Genomic DNA, 24,991 nt, shown 5'->3' with positions numbered 1-24,991 from the left:
ATCACACATCCATCACATAGAGACAGATCATAGACACATATGTACCACATGCGTTTACTTCACATGCAAATCACACACGGCATACATACCACGCACAGATCTTACACCCGTATCACGTGTACACATAGACATATGGCACACAAAAATCATATACACATATCACACATGTACACATCACTTGTGTGCATCACACACACATACACACAGAGCAACAGCCACAGTTAATATTTTCATCATCCGTACTACTGGAGGGCGGATAAAATATGGACAGATAGGAGGCCATTCTCGGGGTGCTGTGAGGATGTGAGTGAGCTCAGGAACACTCCACCTGCAATGCTGTGGGTTAGATGGGACGATTGGAAACCCTCTATAAACTAAACAGCTCTTTCCCCCACTTCCAAGAGTTGCCTGCATTTACTCAGAAAGAAGCTCATCAGACCATTGTTCCCATTTCTAACTCTGTTGTGCTTTGCTCCGCCATCCCCCAGATGTGTTTCTCAGAGCTTTAGGAGGCTAATAAGCAACCTCCCTGTTTTCCACCTGTGTTCAGAACCTATTAAGAGATGGACCAGGGCATCAGGCCAGAGAGAGGGCAGACTAGCACCTTTGTTACTGTTGCAACTGTCTGGAGAATATGGCTTAGGTCTGGGCCAAAGGGCCTTACTACTGTTGCCCTGAATTAACCCATCTCCCTACCCGCAGCACGGAGACGCATGAGTCCACCGGGCTCTCTGCTTGGCTGAGAATAGAGGAGATGAGTGTGACCACTTTCCTCAGGGGCAAGACCCCGCTGAGAGGGGCAGAGGCGAGGCTAAGCTGCGTGGTATCAGGATCCTTCTCCAGCCTCCCCAGTCAGATAAATTCGTCCTGCTGTCAATGGGAGGAACGACTACATGTGCAGAGGGAGGACTGTGTGATTCTGTGGGAGGTCCTGTCACAGGGAGCCTTGAAGGCTTCAGAGAGAAATCTCCCCCACTAAGTTCGAGTCCTGGCCCCTCGTGCTCACTACGTACGTCAGGTGGTGATGGGCTAAGCTGACTTGTGTTAGAGACTCTTAGAGAGGAGCACTGGACTTTGCAAACTGATGCCCTGCCTTCATCGTTGAAGCCACCAGCGACCTGTTTGGGGGACAGTGGGCATTCTATCCAGGTATAGCCATCCATCCTCTAGCAGACCTGTAGGTCTAGCTCTGAACACATGAGAGCAGAAGTCGGTAATGATCATTTTATCTATCATTACCCCTTGCTCCATGTAAAAGTATGCTAAATAAGCACACACTCTGAAAAGACCATTGTCATACACTGTTGGTGAGGATATCAATGGAGCATTTCCTCAGAGCAATTTTGCAGTATGTTTCAAGAACTTAAAAATATTCATGACTTTCGACCCAGTGTATTTTACTAATTGAGCTTAAGCAAATGATTAAATATGAAGCCAAAGCTTTATACACAAGGCTGACCACTGTAGCATTATGCAAATGCACAGAGTATTAACAAAGTAAGTATGGAATCGTATGCACATAGCTCAAGTCTGATATAGTCATAGAACCGAACATTATGTAAGCGTTCAAAATCCTGTTCCCACAGAATTTTTGTGATCCGAAAAAAACCTGATTAAATGTTCAATTTAAAAAGCAAAGCAAAACACCACATTCAGAATGAACTCAGACCTTTTGAAACAAGAGAGAGGTCTTGACAAAACAAAGGATGGCACCAATTTTGAGAATCTGGAGGGAAACGGAATGGGTAGACAAGGCCATATGGACAGCAGTGTTCTTTCTGGGTTCTTTTTAGTTTTTGTTTCTGTTTTTCTATTTTACCCCCAAATTTTTGTGAACATGAATTGTTTTTATCATCAACAGAGTAATAAGTTACCTGTTTGAAAGACTATCATATTCCTATATGAACAAGAAATAATAGGGACTGTCACTTCTCCAGGCTCAGTGAATACAGTTTTGGTGTGAGGGCAGCCTGTGGTAGTATCACAATAATGCTGTGTAAGAAGCGTGAAATCTCAGGGGCACACGATAGTGGACTGTGGGTTGGCCAGGTGTCTCTGCTCCGTGAGTCTCTCACCTTGCTGGGACCAGTGGGCTAGCCTGGGCATGTTCTCTTCCTGATGAGACGTGAGAGAGCCACACAAAACCTGCCAGGCCTACTAAGCCTGGCCTGGACTAGGCACTCAATTATACCCACCCACATTGCCTTAGCTGCAGCAACTCACGTGACTGAGCTCAAAGACAAGGGAGGGACTGCATAGTCATCTATCAGAGGGCATGGATCCGAGAGAGGGATAGACTCCCTAAAGGCAATAGCTGTTTTCTGTTAAGTAAATACAAATGTTGGTTTGGAAGCAGAAATAAAATTAACTTCCTGCAGAATCATCTCTTTGAAGACTGTTGCCAAGGTGCGTTTTGTTACCATTGTGTTCATGGGTTAGAAACACTCACCCTATTGAGTGTCCCTTTCTGTCTCTTTAGATCCTGGCCAACGTGATCATTTTCATCTGTGGGAACCTGGCTGGAGCATACCATAAGCACCTCATGGAGCTCGCGCTGCAGCAAACATATCAGGACACGTGCAATTGCATCAAGTCCCGGATCAAGTTAGAATTTGAAAAGCGTCAGCAGGTAAAATGCGTTTTCAATCTTACTTCCACATTATGTGAGGCATTACTAAAATGATGTAGTGACTGTTAATATCCAGTATGCAGTTCATTCATTCATGGGCATCAGAAAGAAACCGGAGCAACTGATTGCCTGCGCCCACCGTTCCTTGCGTGGTGCGCTTGGTGGAGTTATAAACCAAAGAGCAGAGATGGCATCTTCAGATCCAGACCCAGTGACCACAGGATCACCCTCATGCAGACAGCCCCCGTCAACATGAGGCTGGGGAAATTCAAATAATAATAATGCTTCATTAGTACACTCACGTTTGGTTAAAGCACATTTCTGTGTGCTAGTGTTTGTGGCAAGCATTTGCCCCAGCTGAAATCAGCTCTGCCATCACAACACGTCGTATAGTGCCTGTTTTCCACATGGGATGAAATGATCAAACCGTTCTGGAAGGATGTGATTGGAGTTGGGACTAGGGTCCATCAGGGAACTAGTTGTAGTGTCAGAGGCTGCCCTGCGGTGATTGCTGTGGGTGATGGATAGCAACGTACATCAGGGAGGTCCACAGGTTATGATGAATGAAGCATCGCACAAATAGGAAATGAAGCAAGGAGACATGGGAAGCAAAGCCTGTGGTGTCATCACGGATGGTGGAAAGCAGGTGAAACAGATATGCTTTGGAGGGGAAACCATGCAAGTGCAAGGGTCCTGAATCTGACACGCTTAGCTTCAGGTGACGGGGTGGGATAGCCATGTGAATACTTTTGTTTTTCTTGGGTTTGTGTATTTATCACCAGGACCCCAGTTCCCATCTACAAAGATAACAGCATGACTGTGAACATCACACTCCCCCTCCAAGAGCATTCATCACACTACCCATACTGTTACCAGTATTTGGCACATAGATGCTTCATTATTATTTGTTATTATTTGTTATCATAGTATTCATTATTATTTGTTAAATTATATTTTTAGTCCATTCTATAAAATTTCTTCAAAGTATATCATGGTGGTGAGAGCTAAAAGCGTCTTTTCAATTTTGATGCTAGACTTTTGTTTATGTATGGACTGATGAATAGTAATGGAATTCCTTTTTGAAAACAGGGGGTTCAGTTCATTCATTCATTCAACAGATGTTGACTGAGTACTGAGTTTGCGTCAGCCATTATTCTAGGCACTGGGATATGGCCATAAACATTGCTTTCTCCCTGGTGTTATTAGCAGACCTCATGGATTGTTTGTAAAAAGCATTTGTGTTACAACATGTATAGCAAAGATATTCAGTAATGGATGTTTAATTCTTTGATCTCTATGTATAGAAAACTCTAGATTCAACATTAAGAGAGAGGACTGTTCCCATTATATCTTCATATACTTATGTTCAGTAATACTTTAAATCTGTCTTCCAGAAAATTCCACAGTTTCAACAAACGGTATTTAGTGTTCATGGTTGTTCTCTCTATAGAGTTCAGATGTTTTAGGATAGATGTTGTCCTTTCTCAAATAGTAGTGACTAGATCAGGTTGGTCCTGACAGACATATTACCTTTCTTTTCCATCACCTCCAGAATCTACTTCAAATAGCCCCAAGGCTAGGGAGAACTGAAATTCCATGTAGACAGATTGTATAACCTAATATTTGTAGGACCAGCTTTGACAAAAGCAATAAGTCAGGCTATCGACTTCATCTGCTCTACATACTTCTCTGAAGAGAACTTGAACAGCCAGAACAAGATGTTGCCCCTTGTCACAGTGATCTGTGGTGTCCAAGTGGTCAGACAGGTCACACTTTGACCTTACGTAGCTTAAGAACCAGGAAAGTGAGGCATCCCTTGTGCTGGAGACTTTCTGAGACCATTGTGGGAGGGATTTGAAGGGCGTGTGCTAGTTAAAAAAAAGAGCCAATGAGCCTTTTTAAAATAAAGAAAGAGAAAAGGGACACTTTGAAGAAAAATAAGACCTTATACTAAAGATGTTTAATAGAATATAATTTGACACCACAAACGTATTTTGCCACTAAAATTAGGAGGCAATGCCCAGGGTCTGGTGCCCAGAATGTAGTACTTTTCTTGTTTAGAAAATATGTTCCTAAATTAGAATGAATGCTTGTACTATTTTCTGACCAGCATGTAAATAAATGGGAATGAAAAATTCTCTTAGTTAATAAAATAAATAAGATATGATCTGATAGATATAAGGAAACAAATAAAAATTGGCCAATGGCAATCTATATGTCCTTCATACAGAAGAATAGTTCCTGAGAGTATGTGGCCTGGTGGGCCACAGACCAAATTAAAGTCCAAGGATTCCACGTGTCACTGCCTGCCCACCCTTCACCACAAGCCATCTTTGCTTCATCCACTCTCGTTATGGCAAACAGCAGTGTCCTTCAAAGGGCCTCATTCAGGGGTGAAGGTGTATGCTGAGCAGCTCCAAAACTATTTGTTTTGGCTGCTCATTGAATAAAATCAGTACCATCCATTTTAATGTTATGTATCAGCAGTTGTCTCAGAGTGGGTTGACACTCCCAGTGGTTGAGCAGCCGCCATCTTGAACAGTTACTTGACCTTGTTTCACAGCTTCACCCCCCTGCTGTCCTTAATCCTGGGAAAGGAAGGCAATGTCCAGAGAGCCCAGGAGGCTGCCCCTTCTGCAATCCCACTGGGAGCTATAAATAGTTGATACTATTGGGAAGAGCTTAGGGATTTTGAAATCTTCCCCAAATTGCTCAACTCCATACTTTCTTTTATTCAAATTTTGTGGTACTTTTTCCTAGATGCAAATGAGATGAATTTCTAGAGATTAAAGCTGTATTTTAATAAAGTGGCTATTTGTGCTATAAGATTTGGGGAGAGGAGAGAATGAGAAATGTTAGCAGAGATTCTCAAAGTTCTGTTCTTGCCCTAAAAATGCCCTCATTGTATAAACAATAAAAATCCTGATTTTTTTTTTCCTAAGTGAGAAAACTAACACATTGCATTAGCTCTGAAGCCACCTTTGGGGATTGAAAGTGTTCTTGATGAGTTTTGACTTTTGTCTTAAGTTTCACAGCCTGCAGTAAACACCGCAGCCATTTCTTGAGCACCATGTCCGTGCAACAGAAGGTTCTTTATCAAACCTGAGAAAACAGTGTTTCTCCCTGGAGTATGTAATAGACTCTCAGGAATTGATGGGAGCTGGATTCAGAGCACAACAAGAAGCATCTCTCCTAACTGCCTAGGCAGTTGAAATAAATCTTATCTCTGTAGAAGTAAAAACCCTTTACTTTTTAATACAGAGAAAATAAACCCACTTCAATTTATGTGTTGTCTCTGTTTTAAAGTAATGTAATTCAAATAATTTTACATTCTACGTTCATCTGGAACTGTACTGTGGGTTGAATATGAGAGAATATGCATTGCAGCAGAAAGTACTTGTCAAGCGAGGCACAGACCCCGTGCTCTACCTGGATCTGCATCCCACTGTTGGGGTTTAGTGAAGCGGTAGGCTTCCTTGGGGGCCAGATTGTTTGTCCTCTCTGCCGACTTCAGTGGATCAAGTGGTCCTTCTGTGCCCATGGTTGGGTGGATAGTGAAAGTACCCATCTCTATTCTAATATGAGAGCAGGTAATATTATGGCATTACTAAATGTGTTGCATAAATAATTTGTGTTCCCAGGTAAAATGTTTTTGAAGTTGTTTTAGATTTGGGCTGCTAAAATTTGGTCCTTTTCATGAGGAAAAAGGAGAAAAGAAGGAACTAATATTTCTTTGAGTCCTCATAATGTGCCAGATAATCTATTAGTACTTTTACATAGAGTCTTATATCAGTTTCCTGTTGCTGCTGTAAAAATTACCACGAACGTGGTGACTTGGAACAGATTTTTTATTGTACAGTTCTGGAGATCAGAAGTCCAAACTCAGTCTCATGGGCCAAGGTCAAGGTTTGGGCAGGGCTCGCGCCTTCTGGCAGCTTTAAGGGGAGAATCTGTTTGCTTGCCTTTTCAAACTTCTAGAGGCTGCCTGCATTCCTTTGCTCCTAGCCCCTTCCTCCATCCTCAAATTCAGCAACATAGAGTCATCCAATGTCTGTCTCTCGCTCTGTCTCTAGCTCTTTCTCACCTCTGATTCAACTGTTGCATCTTCTTCCCTCTCTCTAACTCTAACCCTCCTACCTGCCTCTCATAAGGATAACCTCCCCATCTCAAGGGCCTAATTTAGTCATATCTGCAAAGGTCTTGCTTTGCTATGTAAGATGACATAGTCACAGGTTCCAGGAATTAGGACAGGGACATCTTTGCAGGGCCGTTATTCAGCCTGCCATTCTGTCTTTATTCCTATATCAACTCCATGATGTGAATCCTTCTTCCCATTTCAACCAAATGAAGGAACTGTCCAAATTACTTGTCCAAGATCACTTGGCTAGTAAGCATGACTTTTTCTGCCTCTCATGTTGGTTCTGCGTGGGTTTTTTTTGGAGTGATCTCTGAGGATAGGTTAGCTAGAGATTTTCCCAGTCATGAGGGACTTTTTTTTTTTAGTTAACTATGTTGTTCTTTATAACTAGTTAAATCAGTATGCATAATACAATATCAAAGATTTATCTAATTTTATCATTAGGCAATATGTTGCCATGATAAGCACTGTATCATCCATGCCAATGTTAGGAAGTTATATGAAACATCTCTCACACAGGCAGCCACAATGTTAAATCTATGAGTTTCTTTTTGTTCTGTAGTGGAGTGGCTGAGAAAAGGGTGGACTCAGCACCTGGGGTGAATCCTGTTTATATTATATTTTACTGTGACCTTGGTCAAATTTCTTAATTTCTCTGTGTCTTAGTTCCTTTGACAGAAGTCTTACTTGATCCCTTGCCAAATTTAAGAAACAATCTTTCCAGCATCCAAAGTGATATCCTGTTCAGAAAGTGGTCAGTAGCTGGTCTTGCCATTGAACTGTCATAACTCTCATGGACTAACATTAAGCAACAGAAATCAGCTGCCATCCTGACGGAGCCATTGACCGCACAGAGGCAAGAAGGAGTGTTTGAAGCAAGCCATGCCATCTCCTGAGTTCCCTCCACAATAGGCTTCGTTCTTCCTTGAGGCAAACAGGTTGAACAGAGCACGTTCTGCTTTGTCTGCTGAAACACTTGGTGGGGAGTTGTTCCAAACACTCTTTTTGCCAGCCCCATCTCACAAGTTCAGAAGTTTACTTTTCACCTGAGGAATGGGCGGTACAAGGTGATCCTGGCTGCTCATATTACAAGACTCATCGTTTCCCCCAGTTGTCTTCATCTGAGTTGATGGTTGAGTCCAAGCTGAGGCAGGTCAACAGTATATGCCTCTTGATGAAACCAAATTGGGCGTAAAGAGCTCAAGAAGGGTTTGAGCCATGGAGACTTTCTCACTACAATTCCCAAAGAATGAAAGCAGCAAGTTTTGGTATAAATGACATCCGTGACCTTCAAGTAGGGTGGTGCACCCAACAGAGACAGCAGAACATGAGAAACGTGCAACATCACATGTTTTACATCACACAACAACATCACACACAACACACAAACGTACATCACACATATGTACATTTTGGTTCAGATAGATGTGCTATTCCCATTCGGACTTTTGCATCCTCAAAAATTTTTAATTAAACTTTCCTTCCACCCACTCAAATATGTTTTTGGTGTGTCCACTTTTTTCTATTTTATTAAATAATTGCTTAGGTAGTTTTTTTCTTTAGTATCTTTTCCTTGACGAAGAAGTCATAAATTACATCATTCTTGCTCACCACTTTTTTTCCCTTTTATTAAGTGGTGAATTATACTTAATGATGAATTTTCTCTTTGGTATCACTCCCCTGATAGAGAGGGCATAGCTTACGGAGGTGTTGGTTACCGCCTTTTCCTCAGCACTCATTGGTGAAAGATTGGATGATGTAGAAGACAGCGCTTTTGCTTTGCTTGAAAGGTAAGAAAATGAAGAGTCAAGATTTCATCAAAGGGCTCCCTCCACTTTTTGCCATTCAAATCCATCAGAATGAAGTTCAAGAATTGCTTTAATTGTTTGCACCACATTGTATCATATTGATGACTTAAATTCTCGTGAAGCTCAGATGTTATGCTTCATTAAGAAATTCCAGGGCAAGATATATCAGGATGCTACAGTTTTTACCATGATGCTTAGAGATGCTTTTAAATAGGAAATGAAAATCAACTTCAGAAAAAATATATCAATAACCCTCAAATCAGCAAGCCTGCAATATTTTCTAAGTCTTTTAGTTAGAAGGGTTGGGATCACTACGTATTTTCAAAGATTGCGATGAAGACCATGCTGTGAATGTGTACTCTGGCTCCTTTAAGGAGAAGTCAACAATGATGGATCCAAGATCAGCGGAAAAGGAGGGACACCATAGGAATCACTGTCAAGTCTTAATGCCTAATGAAGAGCGTCACTGCAGGAGATTAGTAATTGGAGCTCACAAAAATAGCATGAGTGATGATTTGTTCGTTCTTTAAAAGTTGGACATTCTGTTCTAAATAAAAAAATATAATAGACTTACAATAGTTAATCAAGCAAAGATTCTTTTAATGAATTCAATATATGCAAATATCTATTTATATCATGAGAGTAGGAAAACTAAATGGTAAAAGAAAGCTCTCCAGAAGTTTCCTCTGTGTAAGAAACTTGAGCAGAACCCCCAGCTAATGTCCATGGTGAGGAAGCAACTCCCTGTCTTGTTGGGAAAACACCTGAAAAAACGTCATATTGCTTCAGATTATCACAAGCTCATCTTTGTTGGTAATATCAGAGAAGCGCAAGAAAACAGAAGTTGTGCCCCAAGGAGAGTACCTGGTTTTGATATTTTTGTCGCCTGGAAGTTTCAGCGTTTCATGGAGACTGCCTAATTTTTACACCCTGTGATGCAATATTTTGATGCTGGCAAGGTTGTATAATAGGCCAAGGGTAATCTAATGGAAAGGCTCAAGAAAGTTCTACATCATTTGATATGAGAAAAATAAACCCAATGCAAGGAATTCCAAAATCAGTCCTCGTCCCATTATTCATTCTTCTGGTATTTGTCGCACACAGGAGAAAATGTGTGCCTAATCCAAAATCAAAGTCAAAATGTCAAGTCTTTTGCAATTGCTTTCATACTTTTCTTCCTGCAAATGTAACCGCAGGTCGGCCACTATACCCTTTAATGGGGAAAAAGGCCTTTTGGTCTCTGGATTGAGTCTGGCGCCAGCATGGAGCTGGTTTAAAAATGTTAAAGTTGTCCATCATGTGTGCTTAATAGTTTACTACCATAAACTATAATAGTTTATTCCCATGGGAGGTGATGCAAACACCTCCCATGGCATTAGTGCTGTGCACTGAATCAAGGCACCTATTGCTGTCTATATCAAATTGAAAATGAGGACTTAGGAGTTTTAGAACTTTGTTAACTTCATATGTGTTTTCAAAAGGTATTATTCTTTGGAGTGTTCCTGTTTTAGGTTGTCTGTGTGTCCTCAAAGTTTTAGGAAATTTTGCTCTGGGGCTTCTCTAGAAGAATCCTTTAATCTGTTTAGATATTATGGGCCATTTAATATACGTATGCTACTGGATGTGAAAATTCCTCCCAGAGACCTATGTTTTTCATAAATGTGAAAGTATGTAGGACTTTATGATATGACCAGGAATGAAGAATTTGAGGTAATGATACACATATAAACCTATACATCAACTTAAAAGAGCACTTTTCAAAGTAAATAGAGTTTTTACATATATTATTTCATTAAATACAGGATTATGAAGGCTCTGGAAGGTTCTAGTTTTCCTGTCAAAACTCCTATTTCATAATTTTTTCTTTGTTTATCTGTGAAGTGCCAGGAGATTGACCAGGGAATATGGTAGGGCCCAAGACTAAATGCCCCTGTTATCTTTGGTCTTAAATGCCAATGACAGGAGACAGACCATAACTTACTAAATGCATAAATTTCATGAGAAGGTACAGCATGATGATGTGACAAAGCATGGTGGAGAAGGTAGAGTGGCACGTTGGAGAGGCCAGTCAGAGAGGCTTCTCTGGGGATGTGGCATTTGACTTGAAACATGAATTACAGAAGGATGCAGCCCTGTGACGACTTGATGAAAAGTGCTCTAAGCAGAGGGAGCGGGACCCACAAAGGTCTTGAGTTAGGAACCAGACTGGCCCATTTGAGGAATATGAAGGTATCCAGTGGGACACTTGGGTAAGAGAAGAGTTGAGAGGGAGACAGGAGTCAGACCACACGTTGGGCCTTGCAAGGTGTGCTAAGGACTTGGGATTTTATTATATACTGAGTGGGAACTCACTGAAGGGTAAGGTAGTGACATGAACCGATGAACATTCTCAAAGGATCCCTCCAACTCCTGGTGGAGAATGGATTGGAGGAGGAAGGAGCGTTAGCAGAGTGACCCATTACAAGTCATGGCAGGAGTCCAGACTAGAGATAAGGGTAGCTTGTGTCAGAGTAGGCAGATTCAGAGCATATTTTGAAATTAAAGCCGTAGGGATTACTGTTGGATTAGATGTTGGGTAAGACAAAATTAAAATAAGAAAGAGTCATAGGTTTTGAACTTGAGCAACTAGATAATGCTTGACATGCTACTTCTAAGATGTCAAAGTCTCTGGGAAAAATATTTATTGCGATTAGGGGTGAAGGAAAAATTGAAAGTTGAGTTTTGAACAGTTAATTTTGAGATACCTGTTATATGTTCAAGGGGAGATGCCAAGCTGCAGTTGTAAATAAAATCTCGAGCTAAAAATGTAAATTTGGAAGTCATCAGCATATAGTTGGTATTTAAAGGACTGAATGAGCTTCCTCCAGGGAGAGAGTAGGATTAGAAAAGACAAAAATGATTCAGGACCAAACCCCAAGCACACCAACCTTTGAGAAGGGAAAGAGGGAGAGGAGTCAGCTAAAGACACTGAGAAAGATCAGCTATCATAATGAGAAAAGCCAGAGAATGTGATTCAGTGGGGACAGTGGTCAACTTAGTCAAACATTGAAAGAGTCACAGTGGGAAGAGTGTAAAGAAGTGACCATTAGACTCGGCAACATGGTGGTCACCAGTGGCCTGGGCAGAGGGGTTAAAATGACTGAGTTCAGATGAGAAGAAAATAGGAAGTGAGGAAGAGTGTGCAGTGAGTATTGACAGCTCTTTTCACGTCTGTAGCAGCAAAGAGGAACCAGAAAATGCCGAGCAGTTGGATCGGTCAAAGTTTTCTTTACTCAAGACGGAAACCAATGTTGTCTTACATATCTTACTATGGCATCTCTGGGAATGATTTTAAACTGACTATTAATAGTTCCTACTGTATTATATTACATAATTTACCCAATGTGTCTTTCTTTCATTCTGAATCATTGATTCTCAGGAAGGGATGGGCAGAGGGTTTGATTGATTTTTCTAGGAAGGCAGCTGAGTTCCTGGATTGCACTTACGAAGTAATCACACCATAGTCCATTGTGTGTGCTAGCTCATGTTCTGATAACAGCTGCCAGAGAGATTGTAACCCAAACAGAAACACTGAAAAAGGGTTATTTAAAAGTGGGCAAATAATAACAACATAGAAACCAAGAAAGGGAACAGACAAGTTGGGAAGTCTATAGGTAAAATAAAGGGAAGGAGTTAGGACAAAAACTTAAGCCTGCACTTGGGTTAACTATGTTTTAGAACACATTAAAGTGAACCATAGGATAAAATAAAATAAAAACAATTCATCCTCTTAGCAAAAAGATAATCACCACATATCAATGATTGTGCTGTATAACCACATTTCTGGAAGGATCGCTACCCAGAGCATGCAAGTTTCAAGGTTGGGAAGTTTTACTAAAAGCGTAATGCTCATTATGAGAATGTTTCAGCTGAAGAGAAGAATCAATGAGCAACCAGTGGAATTACTGGAGTTGAAAAGCAAAAACGAAGAGCAGCGGGAGGCAGCTTTGGCCGTCTCCTCAGATTAAAGGGAGAAAGCGGCAGCAGGTGTCCTGCGGTTTTCTGACTGCTGTACACTGACTCCTGCACATCGGGATTGGCCAGTTTCCAAGTGACAGGAGTCCAAGAAATAATATTTGACCTCAGAATGGAATTTTCCTTTTTTTTTCCGGTCCTGTTTTAGGCACCTTTCTGGCCCCGTGTGTGCCAGATTGACTTCGTTTTCTAAACAGATAGTGCAGAATAAGAGCATGAATATTTTATCATTGACAGTAGAATGAGCTCAGACCGATCTGATGGAATCTAAGGCTCGGCCGGCCACGCCGGGCGTCTCAGCCCTGAAGGAAGTGACCATCCCCGGACAAGTTTTGGTTTGTTGTGTGGGCTCTTTCTCACTCTGGGACAAGATCCAATGATTGGAGGAAGAAAAGTGCTTTCAAACAAAACACAGAACACACTCATGATGAGGCAGCGTGCAGCGTGTGCAGGGGCCTTGCAGGTGTCCTCGCCCGACTCCTCCCAATGCTCCTTCCCGTCCACGAGTCACCAGGGATCAAAATGTGGTGGCCGTCTTCACAGCTGCCTGAGAGTTCACTGCAAGACTAAGTGACTCAGGGGTCCATTTCCCAGGGACACCCTCCCCCTAGCGGGCCTGCCTGGGGCCCATTTCTGCCATCTGCAAACTAGACTGTGAATCCTTTGGTGGCAAAGGCTGGCTGTTATTTTATTATTTTCCTTTAAATTCTTAGAACCTAGTACAGTTCCTTGAACGGCATAGGCAAGAACACACACTCAAAAACCAGCTGACAAAACAGGTCTGTATATTCTCCAATGTCTCTCTCTCTCTACATTCAACCTTCATAATGCAGTTATTAATTACATATGTGCTTAGAAGTAATTAGTTTAACTGCATTATAATCAATCATCCCAAAACCATATCCTCTGACACTTTGGTCTCCTCGTGATGTATGGCAGCCCTGGACTCTTGAATATCCTCACACCATCCTGATTCGCCATTCATAAAGCTCCCCTGCTGCCTCTTCTGAATTCTCTGCAGGTTAATTGTGGTCTTTGAATGCCCCGTACCTCATGAGTGCTCTGAATGAACCTAGATACTGTCAGATGTGTCTTCCTGTCGTTCACAAAAGTAATGCTTCATCATGTGAGATCCTCAAAGACTAAACAGCAAAAATGTGTTATTCCCTTTCTCCCAGGCCCTGATTCCTCTCCCCCAAATGTTCTCAAGTAATTTTAAATGAAGTGTTTCTATGAATTTAGGTTATTTTAGCCTCATTGTCATGGAAGTAATCAATATCCTTCCAGTAGTATACAAACAGAATTGTGTGTGTGTTATGAATGACGCAATTTTTATGTCAGAGATAAAATACAAGCTTGAAATCACCCCAGCCTGTTAACTTGATCCAGACCTGCTAAAGAACATGCATTTCAACTAGGCTTTATCAAAATGCTTGGCTCATGGATACAATTGTGATGACAGTTTGCAGGATAATGGATCTTTAAAACAGTATTCAATTTTGACGTTGATGAGTATAGCACTTAACATAATTACTGTTTCAGATCTTTGCTGGTCAATTTTATTAAGAAGTGGAGGAAAAAAATGTTTAGGGGGAATAATTAGGAGTGAGTACTGCAAAGTGTGGGTCAGTACCTAGAGATGAATGTCAACAACAGATTCTACTCTTTAAAAGAGGTGGATAGATTGAGGAACCCTCAAAACATGGGCTCTGAAGACATAACACTTTCAAATGAATGAACTTTCTGAAAGGTTACGAGTGGGATTTTGGATACTTTGTTGAAAAACGAGGGAAATCATTTCATTAAAGAGCCATGTACGGGGCTGGCCCTGTGGCCGAGTGGTTGAGTTCGTGCGCTCTGTTGCAGGAGGCCCAGTGTTTCGTTGGTTCGGATCCTGGGCGCGGACGTGGCACTGCTCGTCGAGCCACGCTGGGGCAGCATCCCACATGCCACAACTAGAGGGACCCCACGGCGAAGAGTAGACAACTATGTACCAGGAGGGCTTTGGGGAGAGAAAGGAAAAAAATAAAATCTTTAAAAAAAAAAAAAAAAAAAAAAAAAGAGCCATGTACTTCATCAGTTAGTTTAAATGAACATAAAATGTACAAACTCTACATGAGAGAGAATTGGTAGATCTCTTAAAATTGCTGGAATAATGGAAAAAACATGAATCTTGTCTTTAAATAAAGTGTGATTTTTATGTGCTTTCATGAAAAATGTTCCTATCATTTCCCATGTAAATTAGCATTTATAGCTACTGTCTTCTGCCTTTGATGACGTCATGATTTTATTTTATTTTATTGGGAGATGAACAATATAAGAATGAAGCCTAAGTGGCCAAATCAAGATTATTGTCATGCAAAAAAAGAGAGATACCAATTTTATGGTATTTTGTGGCTATTTTCTCTAGAGAATGATGAGTTTAATCATTTCATCTCTTACTGTCTTTCTTTACTGGTGAAGTAGAGTGATGGGCTGGATTGTCTTTGAAATCTAAAGAAATAATGGCTAGCACAATCCTCCAGCTGAAAATGGATTTGGAAAACTTGCTTTTCTGATGCTTCAGAGAAAGTTCTGTATGTGTTCCCCGTTCAGATTTTCTTCACCGGGGAACCATGTGAGAAGAAAGATGAGGAATTTGAAAGTTGAATGCTACTATGTATGTCTCCAGTGTCACTTATGACGTGCAAAGCAGGACCCAGGTCAGATGCTCCCGTCACACCCCCTCTCCCAGGGAAGTCCTTGGGCTCCTAGGAGGCAGGGAACTCCCTCCCCTTCACAGGTGCTCAGGTGGGGGGTTCAGCACCTGCCAGGGATATGGTTAAAGGGTTTGTCTGTCACAAGGGAGCCAAATTGCCCATGCCACCTGCCCCAAGATTCTCAGATTCTGTGAACCTCTGTCTACAGTGTATTGTGCTCAAATTAGAGTTGTAAAAAAATGCAGATCAGAAACACAGAGATCTCTCAGCGCCCCAAAGTTAAAGAAAAACATAGATAATCATAGTGTAAGATCCAAATCTATTTGTTTCTTGCTGATGAGTTATCTTTCTGTGTTTTATTATTTTGTGAAGTTTCCTTTGTCATATATTAATTTTTTAATCTTTTGGATCAAATCTATCTCATCCAGGAGTTTGGCTCTATGTCCTTGTCCCAGTAACTTAGTGGTTGTACTTGCTATATTTTGCAGTACTTTCTATATCTTACAAGACCACCAGAACATGTCCTTTTTATGTTTATTTTAATTAGAATTTTCTGTGACTCTTTTGGCCTGTTTATTTTTCTGCATAGATATGGGATCATTTTTTTCAGGTTCCTAAATATTTTCCTTTAACCTTTCCATCCAGAAATATGGGATTTCTCTATTTACAAAAACATGCCATTATAGCAATCAACAAAACTTTTAGGGTTTTCTCTGCAAAGCTCCCACACAGTTTTAATAAGTTTATTCTGATATTGTTATGGGTTTTTGTGCTCTTGTAAAGAAGTTATCTTCTTTTCAACATAACTTTTACCTGGTTATGAATGAATGGTATGCAGGGATGCCGTTGGCATGTATATTTACCCTGTATCCAGACACTCAGGAAGTTCACTGTTCACTCTAATAGTGCTTTCTTCCTGAACCCATATACAATAATCACCTGCAAATTACACTTTATGTTTTTCTATTTTTAATTTTTCACATTGTCTGGTATCAAGAGCTTCCAAAGCTACCTTGAATGACATCACGCTGTTGGGCAGCTTTGTTGGTGCCTGTGCTTACAGGAAATGCTTATCTTGTTGTTTTTTTTACAATTAAATACACAAACCTTTTAAAAACTATGTTGAATGAGGGGCTAGCCCTGCGGCCGAGTGGTTAAGTTCGTGCGCTCCCCTGCAGGCAGCCCAGTGTTTCATTGGTTCAAATCCTGGGCGGGGACATGGCAGTGCTCATCAAAACACGCTGAGGCAGGCAGCATCCCACATGCCACAACTAGAAGGACCCACAGCGAAGAATACACAACTATGTACCGGGGGGCTTTTGGGAGAAAAAGGAAAAGAATAAAATCTTTAAAAAAAAAAAAAAAAAAGCTTTGTTGAATGAAATTTTTTCTAGCTTCTTTAAATATTTCTCCTTTTAGCCATGCCTTTTGATTTTGCTTTTAAGTCTAAACTTACGTTGGTCTTTAGAGAGAGGAATTTAGACCATTTGCATTTGTTGTCATAATCATTATTCCATATAGTATCTCTCATTCTGTTTCCTGGTACTTATGATTATTTCATAATCTTTTTTTCTTAGTAGAGTCTTTCTATTTTGTATTCCCTTTTCCTTTTAAATGTGATTTGTAAAGCATGTATTCTAACATATCTTGTGAGCATTTTAGACTGTCCCACCATTTTAACATTATAATTATTATTTATCCAAATGGTCCCAATAACTCATATCTATGTTCTTCCTTGCTAATGAATATTCTAGTGTCTCTTATTTTATTTTATTTATTTATTTATTTACTTTGAGGAAGAATAGCTCTGAGCTAACTACTGACAGTCCTCCTCTTTTTGCTGAGGAAGACTGGCCCTGAGCTCACATCCGTGCCCATCTTCCTCTGCTTTGTATGTGGGATGCCTCCCAAAGCATGGTGTGCCAAGCAGTGCATGTCCGCACCCGGGATCCAAACCGGCAAACCCCGGGCCGCCGAAAAGCAGAACGTGCGAACTTAACTGCTGCGCCACCACGCCGGCCCTCTCTTATTTTAAAATTAGTAAATAAACTAAGAGTTATCTTTTCTTAGATATCTGTATCTTCATTTTTGCTTCCTTCCACTCACCACTACACTTCTTGAGAAAGTAGCTACCACTCTTTGTTTTTCTTTCCTTCTTACCCACTTCCGAACTTCACTATTCAACTGCCATCAAAATTCAGTGTTCAACTGAAAACACTTGCTAAATTTAAAGGCATTTTTCATGCTTGATTTCTGCAGCATTGCCTTTTGTTGCCCACTTTTTTGTCTACTTGGAGATAAACTATTCCTGGAAGGAGAAACAAAATCATCCTCTCTTGGTTTCCATCACCTGGTAGCATTCTGATTCACTGACATTTTTTCTCTCCACGTCCTTTATAGACGCTTATTCTGCTCCCACCCATGGCTCTGCACCGAGGCACCTTTTCTCCATATTTGAGTTGGTCAGCTTTCAGCTCATCATACATTTTCAATTATCCTGTCTGGATTAATGGTTTTTGCACACTAATTCTTCCCTCCACCTTTTTTTGAGATCCAGTCCTGTTTTCCGTTAACACCACAAACTCAGAATGTCCAAACCCTGTCTTTCCCTAAACCTCATTCTTCTGTCATTCTCTCTATTTCTCTCAGTGACTCTCCTACTTTTCTTCACCTCAACTCCAAATCTCCCTCCTTGTCCCTGCTTTCTCCGTTGTGTCCACCATGAAGTCATTGCTCTGTTGCATAGTTTATGTTGGCCATTCCCACTGCCACCTCCTTAGTGTAGGTTTTCACTGCAGCCTGCCCTCATCAACTTTATGCCATATATAGTGGTATCATATTAATCCTCCTAAGGCATGGTTAGTATCGAGACAAGGTGGAACCTGGAAACACCCTTGCTTGACTAATAATGTAGTGCTCTTAATAGGGATTCTTTCAATTGTTTGCTGAAAGAAAGTATTTTATAATTGTTATGAGCATGGCTCTGGTTCCTCATAGTTTGGTTTTGAATACTTTGATACCCCTCGATACCTATGTGACCTTGGAAAAGTTATATAACCTTTCTGGTCTTCTGTTTCCTCATCTTTAAAATGGGTGTCATAATCCATTCAGGCTGCTGTAACAATACCATGAACTGAGTGACTTGTAAACAGCAGAAATTTGTTGCTCACAGTTCCGAAGGCTAGAAGTCCAAGATCAGGGTGCCAGCATCGTCAGATCCTGATGAAGGCCCTCTTCCAAGTTGTAGACAGCTGACTTCTCCTTGTATCCTCACATGGAGAAAGGGGCAAGGAGCTCTATGAGGTCTCTTTTATAAATAGTCATGTGCCATGTAATGATGGTTGGGTCAACAATGGACCACATATACCACAGTGGTCCCATAAAATTAGTACCATGTAGCCTAGGTGTGTAGTAGGCTATACCACCTAGGTTTGTGTAAGTGCACTCTGTGATGTCCACATAAAAATGAAACTGTCTAATGATACATTTCTCAGAACTTATCCCCGTTGTTAAGCAACACATGACTGGAAGGACATTAATCTCAGTCATAAGGTCTCTGCCCTCATGACTTAATCACCTCCCAAAGACCCCATCTCCTAATACCATCACATTTTGGGTTAAGATTTCAATATATGAATACTGAAGGGGCACACAAATATTCAGACCAAAGCAATAGAGTAGTGACATTACCTACCTCCGCAGGGTTGTGGGTACCTTATACATTTTTATCATTCAAAGGGGATGTGCTAAGTATATATATATGTGTGTGCACCCATGCACTCACTAAATATTATATATTTATAAATATATAGATTTAGAATATATATATTTAGAGTATATATTTGTGCATTGCAAATTCCAAATGGCCTAAAGAGAGTCCACAGAAAGGAGCTGGCACTTTATATCAGAGCAGAAGAACAGCTGATGTACTGTTAGCCTCTCCAGCAAGTTTCTAAGAGTGATGAGAAAGCAGAGACCACATCTGCATCTTCAAAGGCCTTGGAAAAGAAAGAACAGGTGCCACCCATAAAGGCCAGGGCGTACTTTTTCACCCAACAGACTATGAAGTTCCTCCTTCTGAAAATGGGGAAGATTAAAGGACATCCCGGTGGGAGTGTCCAGTTTGTGTCAGGGCTTTGGGAAGGAAGATGACCATTCTGCATCACCAGGTTACCAGAGAACAAATTCCTAATCACATGTTACCTTCTTTCTAGGAGTATCTTTATCCCCATCCCCTTTTACATCATTATTTAGAGCCTTTTTTTATATGAGGAAATAAGATAATCGAGTTATGAGCCTGAATCTTCATTTATTCAACAAGCACTCCAGACATCCATATTGGACTCATTTCTATGCTGCTGACATTTCAGAATTAAGGATAAGGAGAGAAATCCTAAAAGCTTCTAGAGTTTAAAAAAACAAATAGTTTAACTGCTGTGGGACAAGAGTCAGATTTGCATTTCTCATAAACAACACCAGCTGTTAAAAAAACAGTAGAGCAAAATCTAAAGACATTTTGCACTTTGATTTGTGCACTAAGGCAAATGCCCACTCATAAATGAGGTTAAGGGAAAGACTTTTAGGCACACATGGACTCAGAAAGTGCAGCCCCCGACGTGTATTATGACGCAGCAACTTGAGGATTTCCTGCAGTAAAACAAACAAAATGAATTCAAATGAAAGTGAGACAAAGTTGGGGCATGAGAGAAACATTGTGAGCCAAAAAACTGGTGAAGCTTGAGAGTTTAGGCTAAATAATTGTAGTTGCCTAATGTGAAAATAATGCTATTAATTAAAACAGCAAGAAGAGCAAAAGTCTAATGTTTTAAAAATCAGATGATTTCAGTTTGGGAGTCATTGGGTTGATGGATATCTTATCTTGTCTAGAAGAACTGATTACTTGTAGAAAGGAATTTTTTTTTTTCTTTTGAGTAAGATTAGCCCTGAGCTAACATCGGCTGCCAATCCTCCTCTTTTTGCTGAGGAAGACTGGCCCTGAGCTAACATCCATGCCCATCTTCCTCGACTTTATATGTGGGATGCTACCACAGCATGGCTTGCCGAGTGGTGCCATGTCCGCACCCAGGATCCGAACCAGTGAACCCTGGGCTGCCAAAGCAGAACGTGCTCACTTAACTGCTATGCCACCAGGCCAGACCCTAGAGAGCAAAATTTTTAAAAGAAGAAATTATTTATCCCATTGCTTTCCGTCGTAGTGAATATTTTTCATTTCAAACAACAGTAAAAGAGAAAATTAGAATTTTATATTCATCCAAGTGGATCATGTATTAAGTTTGAAAAACTGTCTTTTCATGATAATTCAAAATTTAGTGCAAGGGGAAAAAGACATTGCTTCCATAAGGACAAGCCATCTGGAATATGCAGTTTAGTACACCGAGTCTTTAATATTTTTCTTCAATCTCTATGCAATAAAATGTCAGTTTAATGACCAAGTGAATAGTGCTTATTACATTTAAGCTGTGAAAATCAGAATCCGCTGAAGCACGTTATACATTTCAGCATTATTGCTATTTGCATTCACACAGCATCTTTCATCTGAGGGAACTGAGTTCTTTCTAAATAACAGATATCACGTTCCATAGAAATATTTCGTACCGTGATGTTATTGCCATAAACGCATAGGGCAGAGAATTACTGAGGTTTTAGCAAAAGCTTGTGCAGTTGGGCAGTTTCACCCCACTTCCTGAAGGCATGATTCAAGAATAAGTTTTATTTGGGAATAATTTGCACCTGGGAGCATTTGCATTCACTCCTGTGTGTTCCAGCATCATCCTCCTGGTGCATTCAGTCTGGAGCTTTTCCCCTGAAAAAGTGACCGTAGGAAAGTTCAGTGCCCTCAGGAAGGGTGAGTACCTTCATGCTAACCAGAATTTCCTCCCTGAGAAGACCACTCTGTCCTTCTTTACGAGGTGTGAATGTACCTTTCAATTTCTAACATAAGGAGTTCTGCCTGATGATGTGGCTGACCCTGGATAAGTGTTGTTCTTTGTTTTATTTGGTTGGTTGGTTGATGTTTTAACTTCTCTGTGCCTCAGTTTTCTGATCTGTAAAATGTAATTAGCGATGGTTTCTGCCCCATAGGGTTGTTTTGGGGACAAAGTGTGTATGTCAGAGACCTGGGATAGCCCCCCCACACAGCAAGCACACAGAGCATGTGTGCCCTCAGCCACTAGATGGAAATTGTGTGGATATTTGACCTCACAGGCTCTTGGTTTCCATGAGTTGTGAATTGATGTCTTTGCACAGAGATTCACTATTGTATGAAGACTTGGAAATGCTCCTAAATATTAAGGGAAAAAATAGCCCTAAACACAAACTTTTGGAAATTTGCGTTGCTCTTGACACATCTTACAAATTAAGAAAATAGCCACTCTGTGAAGGTAAAGAGGGGCTGAAAACGAGGGCTGTAGACCAGCTTGTGTGTTGCTGGGCATCCAGTTTCCTATACTTGCCTTCTCTTCCCTCTCCACCATCATTTGGCAAGATTTTAGACATATTAAAGGATCTACTAAGAATCATCGATCCTCATATGGCTACAGGTCAAACTGTCCTTGACTTTGGATGTTTCCCAATGTTCTTTTTTTTTTCTCTGCATAGATATATTTCAGACTTGAAGTCAAAGCAAAGGGACAAATAATCAGACCCTCTGCCCTCCTCCCCCTTCCCTTCGAGGAGCCCAGGGGAGAGGCACAGGCTGGGGTGATGTCAGTGCTCCCCAGGCTTCACCGTCCTCAAGCGTAAAGTGAAGCTTCTGGACCTTAGTAGATTTCTGCCAGGTTAATGGTTCATGATTTTGCATTTTTCAGATATTATTTTCAATCTCTCAAAACCTTCAAAGAAAAATTCTAGGACTCGTTTCCTTTTTTCAATTTTACTACATCTCAAATTCTGGCTGTGATTTTGAGGTGTTTCCGTTTCCTATCTGCGACCGCTCATTTCTCTCTTGTGGGCCTGGCATTTGTGCCTCATGGAAAAACACTCCTATTCTAGCTAATTATTTTCAGGAATTGTAAAATCCATGTATGATCATTACAAGAAACTCTTCAGAGCAAAGCATCAGGATAAAACAATTTCTTAAGTGGATCGTCATTTTTGCATTTACAAGGAAATGTTATTTTTGCATTTACTATGACAGAATGGAAAAAATACTATTTAGTCTAGAAATATATTCTACCACGAATATCATCAATTGGTGGTCCAAGAGTATCAATAATCTTCATTCTAGCGGTTTCAGATAACAAGCCCCCACAAAGGCACATTTCACAGCAATAGAGAAAGGCAGAGTCACCTAATAATTTTTAAAAATGATTGTCAAGTAAAATGTCTAATTACGGAAAAACTGACTTGCTACAAGAATTGAAATATATAAAAATGTATACAATAAACCAGTCTAAAGTCATAAAACCTAGAAAATTTTAACTATAGATACAATGAATTAAAGATTTTGTGTGTCATTTAACAGAATTTTGATGAGCAAAAAGGTATCCCTTTAAGTTTATTCTACCATCGTAGACAAAATAGATTTCCTGTCAAGTTGTGAAAAATAATGGAATTGAATAAAGGTCTTTTGCTCACAGCTGTGGCTTACACAAACAGTGATGACTCAGAAGAGAAGCTACTAGAACTTACTGGACATAAAACTAGTTTAATAAATCTGAATGGTCTATTATAAATCACTTCTCTGGCTAGGAAAATATCGTCTTTACATCCTCAGAGTCACACCAGTGGGATCCACTTAATATTTAGAGATATACTCTCCCTGAAGGAATTTCTCTGCTCTTCTCTCAAACGTTATGATAACTTTGAAATATGAAAAGCAGAAGTCACTTGATTTTCCTGTTTTCTCCCCACTTCGATAGCAGTTGAGTAAAGTGTTCTTGAACCACAAATATTCTGTTGTATGGAACAGAGTATTGATATAAAAATTGTTTCAGTTTGCGTTCTGATTTCATGTGGGATGAAGCATTGAAATTTGAGTTCTCTGGACACTGTATTTCTTTCTGGATGCCTAGTCAGTTTAGAGCAAGCACAGCTGACAGCTCCGCGTTCTTCATCTAGCATGGTAAATGTAACAAATTCTGAGAGTCTAGATTTATAGGCAGAGACGGTGAGAGAAAGAGGAATGAAACTATGTATTTTTTTCTGTTACTTTATTTCTGTGGAGGGGTAAGAGGTGAAGAAGTCGAAAGTGCAGGACTTCAAAGTGGGGATGCTCTGCGGGAAGCCTTGCTTGCCTGACACCTCTAAACGCCGGCATGTGCCAGGGTTTCAGTCCCCAGTCTGTTCTCTGTCGCTCGCTGCCTTGGAGTTCTCATGCATTCTCACTGCTTTAAAACCACCCACACAACGAGGACTCTACAGCTCTGATCTCTCCCCTGAAATCCAGACGCAAAGGCTGACTACTTTCATGTTTTCATTGGAATGTTTAATGAGCATCTCAAATGTAACATGATGAAAAGGGGACCTTTGGCTTCCCCCAAACCTACTTTTCTCCTGTTTCCCTCTCAGTAAATGACACCCATTCACCCAGTTGCTCAGGCCAGAACCTTAGGAGGAGTCGTGCTGGCTCTGCTTTTTCTCTTACTGCTCACACCCAGACCATCAGCAAATCGTGCTGGTTCTGCCTTCCGGTGCACGAGGCCCAGGGACTCTCCATCTTGTTCCTCGCCGCCTCGTCCACGCCACCGTCCTTCTCCCAGGGCTTCAGCGTTAGCTACATTGTCTTTGCTCACATTCTTGTACCCTACAGTCTATTCACCACACAGCAACCACATCAAGCCTTTAAAAATATCCGTCAGATGGTGTTACTCCTCATCTTAGCTGGAGTGAATAGAATCAAAGCCCTCCCCTTGGTCTACAAGACCCCAAATTCTCTGGCCCTGACTGAGTCTCCAACCTTGTATTCTACCACTTTGTTCCTCTCACATTAAGGGCATAAGGTTTGATGCCTTTCCTCACACAGGCTGCATGCATTTTGCGAAAGGGCTCTGACACTCACTCTTCCCTTGACTCTCAGCCTTCCTTCCACTAAATCTCTACTCCACTGCCACCCCCTCCTGAGGACTCTGCGACTATGCCATCTGATGGAGCACCACCATGAGCCTTCATTCCCTGACACGGCCTTGTTTCCATGCACTTACCAATGCCTCACATCACTTCCCTTTCTTCCTTTTATTTTATTTTTATTCCTTTTTTTCTTGCTTTTTATCTATATCAGAAGTCAGCAAACTTTTTCTGTAAAGGACCAAACAGTAAAATTTTAGGCTTTGCAGGCCAAGAGGTGAAATCAAGCCACTGTTGTCATTTCATCAAGAGGAATTTTGTTACACAGACACACACATATGCATACTTTACATTTAAAAATGTAAAATATGCCATCCAAAAATGGTTGGGAGACAGGATTTGGTCCATGGGACATAGATCGATAACACCTAGTCTCTATCATTCAGTAGAAAGTAAACATCATTACAGGAGTGACTTTGAAAATTTGGCTTATCACTGTGTCCCTGAAACAGAAGATAAAGATTCAAAGTAGCCACAATAAATATACTCAAAAAATTAAAGCAAACTATGCTAAAAGATGTGAAAGATGGCATGATCACAATCAAATAGAGACTATCAGTAGAATGACAGAAATTATAAAAAGAGCCAAATGGAAATTATGGAATTAAAATTACAGTAA

The 24,991-nt window shown here is 40.7% G+C and overlaps 1 protein-coding gene across 3 annotated transcripts in view; it reads left to right on the top strand.

Annotated features, from left to right (window-relative positions):
• Positions 1 to 24,991, top strand: part of ADCY2 (adenylate cyclase 2) — a 404,137-nt gene that overhangs the window by 210,871 nt on the left and 168,275 nt on the right. For all 3 annotated transcript variants that reach the window (XM_070587228.1, XM_070587227.1, XM_070587229.1), the window contains exon 4: positions 2,480 to 2,629. In XM_070587228.1, the coding sequence (XP_070443329.1) occupies positions 2,480 to 2,629 (150 nt within the window). The remainder of the gene's footprint in view (positions 1 to 2,479; positions 2,630 to 24,991) is intronic.

Source organism: Equus przewalskii, chromosome 20 (genome assembly GCF_037783145.1).
Source record: "Equus przewalskii isolate Varuska chromosome 20, EquPr2, whole genome shotgun sequence".
Lineage (NCBI taxonomy): Eukaryota > Metazoa > Chordata > Mammalia > Perissodactyla > Equidae > Equus > Equus przewalskii.
The sequence above is the reverse complement of the archived record's forward strand: the minus strand, read 5'-3'. Positions and strand labels throughout refer to the sequence as shown.